At 35.8% G+C, this 14,706-nt stretch overlaps 1 protein-coding gene across 2 annotated transcripts in view; it reads left to right on the top strand.

Annotated features, from left to right (window-relative positions):
* Positions 1-14,503, top strand: part of MYOF (myoferlin) — a 70,627-nt gene extending 56,124 nt beyond the window's left edge. For both annotated transcript variants that reach the window (XM_009888688.1, XM_009888687.1), the window contains 16 exons: positions 2,452-2,463; positions 3,778-3,876; positions 4,520-4,645; positions 5,407-5,562; positions 5,673-5,764; positions 7,137-7,307; positions 7,847-7,995; positions 8,214-8,353; positions 9,338-9,426; positions 9,512-9,607; positions 10,222-10,363; positions 10,679-10,778; positions 11,669-11,862; positions 12,910-13,019; positions 13,359-13,506; positions 14,283-14,503. In XM_009888688.1, the coding sequence (XP_009886990.1) occupies positions 2,452-2,463; positions 3,778-3,876; positions 4,520-4,645; positions 5,407-5,562; positions 5,673-5,764; positions 7,137-7,307; positions 7,847-7,995; positions 8,214-8,353; positions 9,338-9,426; positions 9,512-9,607; positions 10,222-10,363; positions 10,679-10,778; positions 11,669-11,862; positions 12,910-13,019; positions 13,359-13,506; positions 14,283-14,318 (1,860 nt within the window). In that variant the 3' untranslated portion in view covers positions 14,319-14,503. The remainder of the gene's footprint in view (positions 1-2,451; positions 2,464-3,777; positions 3,877-4,519; positions 4,646-5,406; positions 5,563-5,672; positions 5,765-7,136; positions 7,308-7,846; positions 7,996-8,213; positions 8,354-9,337; positions 9,427-9,511; positions 9,608-10,221; positions 10,364-10,678; positions 10,779-11,668; positions 11,863-12,909; positions 13,020-13,358; positions 13,507-14,282) is intronic.
* The last annotated feature ends 203 nt before the right edge of the window (positions 14,504-14,706 follow it).

Genomic DNA, 14,706 nt, shown 5'->3' with positions numbered 1-14,706 from the left:
ATTCAAAACATTTGAAAGTGAAATAAGTACAATTATGGAAAGTATAAGTGATATGCAGACAACACCGTGAGGACACAAAATGCCAAAATTTCATCAATTACATTCCAATTTCCAGTGTTTAAGCAGTATGTCAACAGCACTCAGCAAAATGGCTTCTCCAACAACAGTGCATGTATGTATGTACCAGAACGGGGTTGGAAGGGGGAAGAATGCTCATATGTAGTCATGAGGCTGTACTTCTCTGGGCAATTATTCAATAGAGAGATTTTGGAGATGATGGTCATAAGTCTAGTATGATTAGTTCAGAATATTAAGGTACCTTTCTTCTGAAAGTCTTACTAGGTGTGTACAATACGTATGAAGTATTAAAAACTTTTTTTGTGTGTCGGCTTATTTGGACTAAAAGCACAAAAATCAACAGGTGTTATTTAACCACGCTATTAATATTTAAACTTTGTTTAAAAGTCTACTTTCTGGAGAATAAAATAAGTCTACAGTAAATAAAATTCTAACTTTTCTAGGGATCCACTATATCTCTTAAATTTTTTTTTCCAGAATTTCAAGATATTCAAAAAGCTAATAGTTCAGTGCTAGTATCTTGAAAACTTCATGTATAACAATCTACAGTGAAGTCACGTTAAAAAAATGACAGTAACTATTACAAGTTCTTTACCTTGTGAATATTTCACTCCAAAATCTCAAATTTATCATATGGCATTTTATTCTGTGTTTTGGCATTCTGTGGGCACATCCTGCTTACCAGTTTTGGTAACAATATTTCCAAATATTGAAGAGTCAGTATTTGCTTTGGGAATTTTTAAAGAAGGTCTTGCGGTTTTGATTATTTTTTTTTCTTAACCTCTTCTTCCTAAAGCTACAAAGTGCATTATTTGAAGAGACATTTGAAGGTATATCAAGGGGAAAACAAACACCCCCCCAATTTAAACTCTTCCAACAGTATGCTTTGATGAAAGATTCGGAGTTCTACACAATATATTATGTGAAAAGGCTCTAAATTGGGAGTTCAAATTATTACTGCATACTTATGCAAGCTACCCTTTATGTTGGCAACATTCCAAACATTATGTTTAAACATTGTGTTTAAACAGAGTCAAATTTAAATATGGCAAAGTATTCAAAATTACCTCATGAATTCTGCCTGTAAGTTTTGCAAAGCACTAATGATATGGTTTCTGAGGAAAAAAATCACTCCAGTTGCCTACAGAAAATCTGACAGTCCCACGCAAATCTGAAAAAAATTATGCTGCATTTCTGATTTGAAGTTAGACAAGACCACTAAAATACAACAGACCTGAACATCCCAGCAAGATAATTACTTACAGAATAGAAATGGGAGTAAATTAGTATGATATACCAGAATGATGTCCTGACTTATTGATGCATTTGGCTTGTACTCATAAAATGTTTTGCATATTTCTTCTGCTTTGCGCAAAAAATTATGGATTATGCCTTTAAATTAAAACACAAGCTATGATATATAAACACTAGCATAAATCATACTTGCTAATCATAGCTTCCAAATGGGATGCGTGATGCTTGCTCTTAATGGACTATCTGGTCATAATTACGGTATCTATGATTTAACAGGTGAAGCATTTTGGATTGTGCAGATTGTTATCGCACTTACAGGGATAAATATATAGACACATATAATGGCTGTTACTGTACTTTATAATTCTTCACATTTTTTTCAGACTCCTGAAAATCCACAGCGTGTAAACAATTGAAAAATGATAGGACAAGGCTGTTGAGCATTAGCAAATTGTTTTATAAAGAATCTAATATTCAGAAAGTGAAAAAAAAAAAAAAATCACTTGAATTTTACATATGTGAAATTTGTTTGGAAAAGAACCTCTGGAATAGATTCAGTTTTGTAAGTGCTCTTAAAAACATTTTTCATCTGAAATAAATCAGATCCAGTGCTCTGTGCAGCCAAAGATGAAGGCAGGGAATGAGGCTACTGTGGAAATCAATAAATAGAATCCAAAGTGTAACACTGCAATGACACAGTAAGAAAACCAAGTTTCTCTCAGTTTTGCTTTGTTATGTGAACAAAGCACAGGGTGATAACGTCTTACAGTCTTGAAATCTTGCTTTTTTAAATTTGTATGTATATAGCAGGGGAGTTGGACTAGATGATCTCTAGAGGTCCCTTCCAACTCCGAAAATTCTGTGATTCTGTGATATGCTCCAGTTTAATATGCAGGACATACTGATAGCTGGGGAAAAAAAAAAAAGTTAAACACATGGTGTCTGAATATGCTTCAAAGGTATTTATAAATTATTGATGTTAGGAACTTACTTTACATACATACTATATACAAAATTGTTAACTTTTAAAGCCTATTTAACTGTAAAAAAATCTACAAATCATATCCTTACCCTTGCTTTTATTTTGCTCTTTTTTTACGAATTGATCCTCATGAGCAGCTTACAGAAAAGGTAATGTATACTACTTTTAAAAATATACGCATTTCTTTCTTGCAAATGAGATCTCCAACTGAAAATCAATATATCATACTGCCTCCTAAATTAGGATTTTAAGCATATGGATGAGAACAGTAATCTCTGAAAATGTTTGACATAAAACCTACAACCAATTTGTAAAATGGTAAATTTAGGAAAAATATGCAAGACTGCAATAATAACCCCTACATACTAAAAAAACAAAACCCAAACCCTCACATTTAGTGATCTATATAATCCTCTAAGACTATCTTTAAATCCAAACAGTATTAAAGATTTTTTTTTTTCAAATTTACACAGTGAATGAATACTATTCATTACCAACTGAAGTATGTTTTCAGGGGCAAATAATTATATTACGCAATCCCTATCAATAAATATAGAAAGTAGCACTCTGTTGAACAAAGTGATTATCAGGCTTAAATAAGTAAAAATGCAAAAAAACCCCACAGAAATAGCCTTAGTGGAATGTATAGATTGCTAGCATCTGGGGTTTCATGAGGCTTATTAAAGTATTATTTTTAAGAGGGTGAGACTCGCTGCTCCTTCTTTTCAACTGCACTCGGTAAACATTAAGGTCGATCTCCAGCTGCAAGATTCTGTCATGATCCAGACAATCTCCACTGGTTTTAATGGAATGATCCAGTGGATGATGATGAACGCAGTTTAGAGCAGGTTAGAGCAGTTACACGTCTGTACCAGCAACAATTTTGAAATAAATGGGAATGCTGAAAGCAAACTAGCACATTTATCCCTCAGGAAACAGTTTGCAATGTGTTCACTGTAGTTTTCACAGTCGTGCAGCTCCTGGTAGTGAATACCAGGTATGATGGTGGTTTTCCTTAACAGCTGAAACAATGACTGCACCAGCTAAGTGTATATTCACTTCCTCTGACGTAAGTAATGTAGAGCTTAGGTGGCCAGGCTGTGCTGCCCTGCCAGAAGACGGAGGAAAGAAATGCACACATCTCCTGAAACCAGTCCTTTGAGATAGGTATCTAGATACAGGAATTAATTGCTTTCTTGGAGATGGCTGACTGTTGACTATCGACGCAGCTGGATTATAGACTGGATACTTAAACCTGGGTAAGAGAAATCCCATCTTTTTAGCCTTAATATTTACATTCTAATTGTCTTTCAGATGAACCTTTAATATTACTTTACTGATAATAAATTTTAGAGTATACTGTTTTTTAATATACTTAACTGTTCATTGTTTCTGCTGTACAGCATGGTATAAAAGAGGCTTTATCTCCCAATAAAAGAGTCTTTTATTTGCTTTTCTCTAAGGAGGAAGAAATTGTTGACTGGTGGAGCAAATTTTATGCTTCAGTAGGAGAACATGAAAAATGTGGACAGTATATTAAGAAAGGATATGACACTTTAAAGGTATTGCTCGGGATAAAGTAAATTAACATATCTCAATGCTTATAGGCCCAAAACCTGGTCAGAGCTGGGCCCTTTGTTTTTTTAAATGTTCTTCAAAATGTAACTGTACCTGATTTCCTGTAAAGGTCCAGTACTAATTCATGTGGTGAAATGAAGGTTTTAAGAAAATATATCTTTGCTTCTTTTCTACCTAACTACACTTATTAGGAGATGAATTCAGAGTTTAATCTATCCTTCAGTCAAATGGAATTTTACTCTTGACTTCTTTGGGTGCCTAAATAAACTTACACATTGAGAAAGTATGAACACAGAGGCTCAGTACTTTTACTGTCTGTTGGTTAAAAGTTGAACCCAGACCACTTTCATTTCTCATCTAATACACCTAATGAAGAAAGTAAAGATAAGCTTGTGAAATGCTATTTGTTCTGTTTTTAACAAGGCCTAAATGAAGCTTGATAGCATGTTCTCCAAACATTGCATTTGCTTCCGCTTTGATGTAAAAATAAAAATAGTTCCAAATGCTTTGGCTCCTTAAGATACTCCATCAAACATACAATACACTTGGCAATGCCACAATGTTGGAGCTAGTTTGTATGACAATTTCTAAACTGCACTTTTTCCTTTTCCTTTTTCTTTTTTTAAGGTGTATGACTGTGAATTGGAAAAAGTACCTGAATTTAATAGCTTAACAGATTTCTGTGATACATTTAAACTATACAGAGGCAAATCTGAGGACAGTGATGATCCGTCAGTGGTTGGGGAATTCAAGGTAAATTTCAAATAATGGGCAACAACCAAATGCTAGATACAGTCTTTTGTATGTGAACCACGACAGCAGTTATCGTTAAAGTAAGTCTACAGGCAAGCATTTCATTTTAAGTATGGATGCAGGTGTTACAGGGGCAACAGATGCTCATAACTGCTTAGGTACAGGCCCTTCTCTTTCAAGGAAGGTACAGGTACACATCGCTCACACTAAATGTGATACGTGTTAATTGAAAAAAAAATCTCATTCCTGATAATGTGATCTTCCCTGGTACCTGTGCAACAGAACCTTCCCAGATAACCTCTTGAACAGGGCTAAAATTTCACCTGCAGATGTTCTGAATGAAATACATTTTTAGAATGAATTTGGAAAAAGTATTTTGTACTATTTCTATGACTTTCAAAGATTACAATAATGTTAACATTGTATGTAAAGGAAAAAAAAATCCAAACATTAAATGGTGCTTTTGAAGAGGGAAACAAACGTGAAATATGTGTTGTGTATTCTCAGCTGGAACAAACTGAGTAATTAAGAGCTGTATTGATTTAAATCGGCTAAGGATATAACGTTGCCTTTGTAGTAAGTCTTATCCAAAACCCCATAAAGTAAAACACAGGACTTATAAGTGACTGTGGATCAGGCTATAATTTTGCTCCTCCTCTATAAAACAGAGTGTGTATGCGTAGTATAAATAAGAAAAAACCAAACCTAGCAGAATGACTTTTCTGTATTTATCTTGACCAAGTCTTTATATTATTTTTTAGGGATCCTTTAAAATCTATGCATTACCTGATGATCCCGCTATTCCAGCTCCTCCTCGCCAGTTCCGTGAGCTACCAGACAGTGGGCCTCAGGAGTGTATTGTGCGAATTTATATTGTTCGAGCTTTGCAGCTTCAACCCCAGGATAATAATGGGCTGGTGAGACTTTTTGCTTTTGGAATGTCTGTAAGCTAAATCTGCTGTAGTATATTTTAAATAGAGTTAGTTTTGAAAACTATTTCTTAATATTTTTTTCTTATTTTAAATAGTGTGATCCTTATATAAAAATATCCCTAAGTAAAAAAGTAATTGAAGACAGAGATAATTATGTCCCTAATACTCTCAACCCAATTTTTGGCAGGTAAGAAACTTTTTTGTATTTCCAAGTTATTATGTTTTAGAATGTTTTCCTATTTTTTAAGATAAACCATTATTTGAAATATCCAGTGCTCATATTTATAGTTATATACTGACAGTTAATTGTGAGTAAAGTTGCATAAGGCATTTCCCTTTGAGATCCTTGGCAACACAGGTGTTTGGCTAGCCTACAGATTTTCTGTATCACATGGGTAAATTGCACAAATTCAAACAATGTATGTATCTTAAAACCACCCTGTGTTATGCATACAAGAATAACAAAGTATGCTTATAGAATACAGAGAAAGTTTTAACTCTGAAAACTACTTGGACGTCTCAATGAGTAATCAGCTTAACATGTATTCCCAGTACACTCGTCTTTCCTTCGAAGGCTAATGATATCTTTGAAATACAGGAATAGAAGAATGCTGATTAGGAATGGAGAGGTGGCATCATCTTTATAATTACTAATGAAATTCTGGGTCTGGTTTGGTGTCCAGAGTTAGAGGAGGATTTTGATAAATTAGAAATTTAGGAGAGGAGGACTAAAAGGATTATAATTTGGAAATCACACTTTGCAATGATGTGCTACAGGATTTCAGTTGATCAGATTATCCAAAGAAACAGACTGCAAAGAGACATGATTACAGGCACACAGTACCTTCAAAATTCCAAGTTTTTCCAGGATGATTCTGGAAGTCAAACTTAAAAAGTTAGACTAGAAATGAAACAAAGAAACAAAAAGATGCAGAGAATAATTAACGATGGAATACTTCACCTCAAGAGTAATGGATTCAGCAGCTGTAGAAACATGAGGCTGCATATCTTGAAAGTAAATTCAGAGAATTAATTTGAGAGAACTCTAGTCTGTTTTGTTTAGGACAGCTAGATGACAGAATAATCCCTTCTAGTCATAGAAGCTAAACATTTGGACCGTATTTTTCAAGGTTCCAACTGTGTTTGTATTGTGGTAAAAAAAATTAAAGATTTCTAATCGTACAGAAACTATGGACTGAACAACCATCCTTTTTACAGAGTGGCTGGCAGACCCACACTAGTTTCTTTCTCAGTCCCAATTCAAGCTGCTGCCCAGAAAACGTCTAAGTAATATATTCTGCAGAAATGAAGGATGTAATATCCATAGGACTACAAATGGAATTATTAATAAGTGCAAATAGAAATTGGAGCGTGAGTGGTAACTACTGCTAGATTTATCAGCTTTGGAAGTATCCCTTTAATATCTTATAAAGGCTATTGCTCAAAAATGAACCAAAAAGTGTTTCTTTTTTTTAAGGGGGGGGTGGGGGTGTTAAGTTTAAGAAGAAAAAGCATTGCTCAGAAGAGCAATAGCATTAACTGGACATTTTTATGTTTAGAATGTATGAACTCAGCTGCTTCTTGCCTCAAGAAAAGGATCTGAAAATTTCAGTCTATGACTATGACACATTGACTCGTGATGAAAAAGTGGGTGAAACCATAATTGATCTTGAGAACCGATTCCTTTCTCGTTATGGATCTCACTGTGGCATCCCACAGCAGTACTGCATGTAAGTCATTTTGTCTATTGAAAATTTTTATCTGTAAGATCTAGTACCCAGTCTCTGTAAAAAATCTGGGCTTCCTTCATCTTAATTATATGGTTAAAAAACAATGCTATGGCTTCTTATGGGTATTTGTTGTGCTTACTCTATCATCTGAATTCCAAGTTAAGCTGCAAAGACTTCAGAAGAGCCTTGACTGAAAACCATGATGTCAGGCATTTTAATATTCTCTTTATATGGTAATGTGTGTTATTTCTGTCCACGTAACACACACTTCACAGAATTTTCTGACCTACTCATGGAAATAAATATGAAGGCATCTATTAGTGTAAATTATTTTGATGTGTAAAGAAAAAAACACTCTGTCTTGGAAGGTAATTCAGCTGGTACAAAATTACGTCACTCTATCAAACTCAAGTGGCCTCAATCTGGGCAGTTACAGCGCTGCCCTTTCCGAATTAGTTTAATAAGTACATTTCACATGATGTGTAAATGCACTGAATGGTGAATAATTTAAGGATGTGTTTCTGTTGCTTTCTTAAAAGTTCAGGTGTGAATACCTGGCGTGATCAACTAAAACCAACCCAGTTATTGCAAAATGTAGCCAGGTTTAAAGGCTATGCCCCTCCTGTCCTCTCTGAGAATGGTAGAAAGATTAACTACGGCGGACGAGACTACAGTTTGGAGGAAGCTGGTGAGCTTGTTCACTTATATTTCTGTCTTAATTTCATATTGATACAAATATAAAATTTTTCATTTATTTATGGAAAATTAGAAAAATAATTTGATTTTTTAAATGTTGAGCACACTTTTCTGCTCAGTTTTAAGTATCTGGTTTTAAATTTTTTGAAAAGTTCAAATTCAAATTCTGGTTCGTGAGCCCCTGTTCTTTTTCCATTTGTTTTATTTCAGAAGCTAACAAAATTTTGCATCAGCATCTTGGTCCGGGTGAGGAGCGGCTAGCTCTTCATATCCTCAGAACCCAGGGTTTGGTACCCGAACATGTGGAGACAAGGACCTTATATAGCACCTTCCAGCCCAACATCTCTCAGGTACTATGAACTGGTTTACTTCTGGTTTCTTGAATGCAGAAATGGAGCATTCCTGGATTTATATTATGTTGTCAACAGAGTGGCATCACTCAGGGGGAAGAGGCTACAGATTAATATTACGTGGCTAAGAAACTACAGCAGGTTAGTCTAAAAACAATAAAACGCAGTTATGTTTTGCTATTAAGGCCCCCACATAACACCTTAAACACTGATAGAATGAAAACTGGGAAAGATTTATTTATTACTTTGTTAGTGAAATAAACTGTAATGTGTGGTTTTTACCTCACTAACAATAAAGGAGACTGCCTGGCTCAAGAGCTTCCTAACTACATTCAATAAAGGAGACCAAACTTGTCATTTCTCTGCAAGGTCCAGAGGTGCTAGTTTAAACACAAAGTCTTATACTGGACCTCTCTGTTGGAGAGGAACAAAGGATAACATTTGTTTTCTAGCATTTACTAACTCGCCAGTGACTGGTTTTTTAAGAAAGTTTCTGCAGCAACCAGAAAACTTAACTGCAAAAACAAAGGGGCTTGCATTTGAAATAAAGTATAAAATCTGCAGTGGTTGCCTTACTTCAGAGACTAGTTAAGGGGACTGATCATCTACACTGGGTAGGTCACTAGCTGCAAACTATCAACCACATGTATGACACTGTACTTAATACCACCTGTGAGAGAAGAGAAACTTGGACCTGCAGAATGAGAACTATTTTTAGGCACCTAACTTGCACTGCATTCACTAGGAATTACCATCCCCACCATCTTCTGAATTCTTGGCATTGTTCATTTGAAGAAGCTTATATAGCATGAGGGATTGGGCTTGCTCCTGTCTGAAGTCTGTAGTTCTGACATTGGTAACATGAGTGAGCTCTCCTCTGTGGCTAAAATTAGTACTAAGCATGTTGATACGTAGTTCCATGGAATTACCATGACAAATCTGTATGTAACAAACATCCCTCATCCATCTTCTCCACTGCTACAGGGAAAGCTCCAGATGTGGGTTGATATTTTCCCCAAAAGCTTAGGACCTCCAGGCCCTCCCTTCAACATCACTCCCCGAAAAGCCAAGAAGTGAGTATACGTATATACTACCCACCATCTGGCAGCCCTGACAAAAGCAATTCAATTCTCTTTCCCCAAACGTCTTTTCTCTTAGGTATATCTTGCGGGTGATTGTCTGGAACACCAAAGATGTCCTGCTGGATGAAAAGAGCATCACGGGGGAAGAAATGAGTGACATTTACGTGAAGGGGTAGGAGCACCTTGTCATGTAACACTTACAAATGAATGACGTTCAGAATGTCCTGGGAATGCCTAGACCATGGGTTCCAAAGATGACCTGGTTCAGCCGAGTCAATGCACACTACAGCCTCTGAAATAGTGCTAACCTCAGAGAAGTACAGAAGTATTAGGAGATAAAGCATGACCAGTTAATGTGTGGTGAAAGATCCCAGAAGTTCATCTCTTGAGATGGGAAGCAACTGAAAAGACAGCGAGTTAGCTTTGGTGCTGCGTAACTTGCATTTTTACTTTTTACATTTCATAGTCTTAATGTAAAAAATTAAATAGAAATCAGAGAAATATACAACTAGGCTATTGATCTAATTTCTCATAAAATAGAAATTTAAAAACCCAGCCAACAACTCACCACTGATATAGTACTGATCTTAGCAGATCAGAAATTCAGTTCTGATGCTCGTATTTACAGTGCCAAATTGGAAGCAAACTCAGAATGGGTGTAAAGACTCTCCAGCCCTCTGTGACCAACTCCTACAGCTTGTTTGCAACCACTTAGTGACATGGTGACAGTACAAACAAGCACCAGTGTAATCCCACTGCAAACACCGGACACATCTCTATTTTCAGATGGATGCCTGGTAATGAAGAAAATAAACAGAAAACCGATGTTCACTACCGATCATTGGACGGTGAAGGGAACTTTAACTGGAGATTTGTTTTTCCCTTTGACTATCTTCCAGCAGAGCAACTCTGTGTAGTTTCCAAAAAGGTACGTATTTCTAAAGATTTCAATACTTAGAATACAGATTGTAATTAGTCTGATGATTTTGTTCCTACATATTGAAAGAGACAGTTTGGCTTAGTTCTGCATACTCAAACCGCTACTGTGAACAGATTTCAGTTTTGCCTTTGAGCCAGGAACAACACACTGGCAACAAAAGCAGTCTCTTCTTAGCAAGGGCAAGATTAGATCCTTAATATTTTCACCAACCCCAGAATTCACGACTGTACTAACAGACCACAGTTTTGAGTTTTCCTAAGTAATTTTAAAAAGGTGCTTGGGTTTTGTTTTTTAAAATTTTAGGAACATTTCTGGAGTCTTGACAAGACAGAATTCAGAATCCCACCCAAACTGATCATTCAAATATGGGATAATGACAAGTTCTCTTTGGATGACTATCTGGGTAAGACTTTTAAGAAAAGAATTATTGTTGTCTCAAAAAGTAAGAGATAGAAACGAACAATTTCAAACTATTGCATAAGGATTGTGTTTACAAAGTGAACCACTGAGCTTGCAGATACACTCTTGCTTTCCCACACAGTACAGGGTTACTTGTGCTCATGAATAAGTGAATATTCACTCAGAGTAAAGGCCTGCTTGCAGGTAAACCAAGATACATTTCGTTCAGGTAAGCCCCATCACAAAGTGCATGAAATGATAATGTGCATGAAAACTTACTTTGCTTCTTTCTTGAAGTAAAATTACTGAACACAAGAGTACAACTCTAAGTAGGAGTATTGACATAAGGCTCTAATTTAGGTTAAGCAATCTACTTCACACCATTATTAATCCCTACTTTTTGTAGAGATATTGCTTTGCAGAAGATTCTCTGCCCTGTATTAAGACAGCTCCAAAGTCTTTAGTTTACATGCAAACCATATAGGCCTCAAAATCTGAAAACAAATAATTTATTTCTAACCATCATTAAAGTTAGCTAAATCTTGCATTTAACTATCAGAAATTACATTAGTGTTACATTGCTGTGTTTGGTTATCTTCTGTTTACGTGTTTTGGGAAAAAAAACCTCTATTAAAAATCAAGTGATTTTTAACTTGAGAACTTGCCAAGTCCAATTATCAACATCAGCACTTTCAACAGCAGCAAGATGGGCATAAACACTGCCTGATGTGTCCCACTTCCCTGCCTCACATCCTTAGGCAAACAAGAACGCAATGTGTAGGTTGATTGTTTTTCCTGTATAACGTGTTTAGAGATAGGAAAGGTTGATGTTGAACCACTATGCTGTATGGTTGCTTGTGCTATACAGTGTTTATTTTTTTATCCATCTCCTAGGTTTTGTGGAACTTGATTTACATAAAACAATCATTCCAGCAAAAGTTCCAGAGAAGTGCAATATAGACATGATTCCAGAATACAAGGCAGACAGTTCTCAGAAGGCTCCCAGGACCACCTCTCTCTTTGAACAGAAAGCCATGAAAGGATGGTGGCCGTGTTATGTTGAAAAGGATGGCTCCCGTATTTTAGCGGTATGATTATTACCTCTTTAAAAAGTACTTAAAATGTGCTCACTTTGCTTTTCAAGTTATGAAGAAAGACTGGAAAGGGTTCCCTGCTTAGCTGCTAGCTTTCAGTGGATAGACAGAGGAATAAATAGAACATTCCATGCACAAGTTCAGGAATTTTGCTCCATCAAGATTTTTTTGTTTTGAAGTATGAGTTTAATACCTACATTTATTTATTTTGTTTTTAACCCTGTTTAACTTGAAGGACCCTGGTGCCAGGCTGAGTCGTGTTATCTCGCCAAAGCAGCCAATAGAGTTATTGTGTGAATGAATTTATCACGTTATTGCTTAGGAGAAACATGAGACATCCTAAATGCATTAAAGACTATAGAAAAAAAAGTTTAAAAAAGTTTAAATGCAAAGCATTTTTGTACACAGCAAATAAAATTTATAATTTTATACTGAGAACCCAGACTAGCTTTGTGAGTATGAAGGCAATGAGAAGACCTAAAGCATTTTAGCCTGTTCTATGAAGAATATAAATGCACATTTATCACTTGCTAGCATATTAAGTCTTTCAAGTGTGTCTATTTCTTCTTTCTAATGTTTTTGCCACTGAACTTTATTACTGGAATTTAATAAATGAGGGAAAATATTCAGAAACATCTATCAGCCACAGCACTATAAATGAGATGCTTAGTCATTTGGAAAAGATGCGGTCCTTGGTTTGTTCTTGAAAGGACAGAAGAATTGGGGTTTTTTGCTCTTGAAAGAAGAGAACTGTTTTTGTTTTGCTAAATCGGAAAAAAAAATGTATAGGTTAAAACAGAACTACAAATGAATTAGCAGAACCATTTTATGTATTGCAATTTTTTGTTTTCTATTTGTCATTCTCTGATACTGTGTTGTGACCCTGTCATAATGCAGAAATAAGTACATTTTGAGAAGGAAATGCAAAACACACAGATGCACACAATGAGCTGATCCCAAACTGTGCTGTATAAGTAACAAACAAGTACTATTAGCGCTATTTCAATAAGATGCTTGTCTCATGCTACATGTTTTCTCAAGGGTAAAGTTGAAATGACATTGGAAGTTGTCAATGAAAAAGAAGCCGAGGAAAGGCCAGCTGGTAAAGGAAGAGATGAACCCAACATGAACCCCAAACTAGATCTACCAAAGTAAGATATTTTTCTCTCACTAGCCTGAGAAATGTCTATCATCTAGCTACTATGATGTTCTTGACAAAATCTGCATGCAGTAAAGGATCTATTAGACATCAGTTATCCTTTGCAAAACAGTCTTGTTTCCTTCAGCAAGCATTAGGATAAAATGCGAGGTTTCCGTAACAATGGCACATGTTTACTATCCTACGTTACATTAATGGCACACTGCTATCTAACATTACAAAACTGTTTTCTTCAAACTCTGAACCAGAGTGTGTTAATGTTTTATACTCTCATGCTTAAGTATTCCCTGTTTTTACAGTATGAGTAATATTTGTTTCTTTCAAAATGCAGCCGACCAGATACTTCCTTCCTTTGGTTTACAAATCCCTGCAAGACAATGAAATTTATTGTGTGGCGCAGGTTTAAATGGCTCTTTCTAGGCCTTATCGTCTTGCTGATTTTACTCTTGTTTGTAGCAGTACTCCTGTATTCGTTGCCGGTAAGAATTTTTAAATGTTCTTCAGCTGTGGTATGAAGCTAGCTTATATATGAGTCATCAACAGGATACACTCCTTACTCAGCCAAGAGATTCTATCAACTCCGTTTTAGCAGGGAGATAGAATTATCATAGAATCATAGAATAGTTTGGGCTGCAGGGCACATTTAAAGGTCATCCAGTCCAACCCCCCTGCAATTAGCAGGGACATCTTCAACTAGATCAGGTTCCTCAGAGCCCCATCCAACCTGACCTTGAACGTTTCCAGGATGGGGCGTCTACCACCTCTCTGGGCAACGTGTGCCAGGGTTTCACCACCCTCAGTGTAAAAAATTTCTTCCTTATATCTAATGTAAATCCACTCTCCTTTAGTGTAAAGCCATTACCCCTTGTCCTGTCACAACAGGCCCTGCTAAAGATAACACAGCCCCCCTAAAAGATACGGATTATATCCTTATAGCTACAAACAATTTCAACTTATTTTTATTGAGAAAAAAATAGAATTTACATTACCATTAACCTCTTAATGAAAGATGGAGCAAATGAGTGCTTTAGAAGTGTTAATAACCTACACAGTTAATAGATGGTCTGGAGTCTAGATTTCAGTCTACTTTAATTGGAAATATATTACTCACTTTTACTGTATTTTAACCGAAATCACCACACCCTGAATACATTCTGTTCCATTTTAATATCTTAAATGTCTTTTACAAAACTACACTGAAGTATTTTGTGTACATCTTTTTACCTCTATTGTTTCTTCCCTTCTCCCCCAACAGAACTATTTGTCAATGAAGATCGTGAAACCAATTTGAAGAAGAGTTTCTTACCTCATCTTTTTAAATAGTAATGAGGTTTTGCCTCAGGCTATGGACCAAATTCAGCAAAGCTCTCCATCCTTTTTATCTGCTAGTATTTGGAACTGTAAAATACATAAGTAAGAATTTAACCGAGGTTAGCCAAGGTTCAAGGGGTCATGACAGGTGTTTTTAGAAAGAAAGGATAAACCCCCCTCATGTTTCACGTACATTTATTTTTATTTCAGTAGTATCTACACATGGTAAAATTCTGACTTCCTTGCTTTTAAAATAGGTTTTTCATAAAAATCACTCAGGAGGCTGCATGCTATTGCTATCTCTATTTTTTTAATGGATACTCCCTTTTGAGAATTCCTTTCTACTGGGCATGCTTTGAAAATTTGCA

This window comes from Charadrius vociferus, unplaced genomic scaffold (genome assembly GCF_000708025.1).
Source record: "Charadrius vociferus isolate BGI_N301 unplaced genomic scaffold, ASM70802v2 scaffold436, whole genome shotgun sequence".
NCBI classification, from domain to species: Eukaryota; Metazoa; Chordata; class Aves; order Charadriiformes; family Charadriidae; genus Charadrius; species Charadrius vociferus.
Note: the sequence above shows the minus strand (reverse complement) of the source record. Positions and strands in the feature narration are given on the sequence as shown.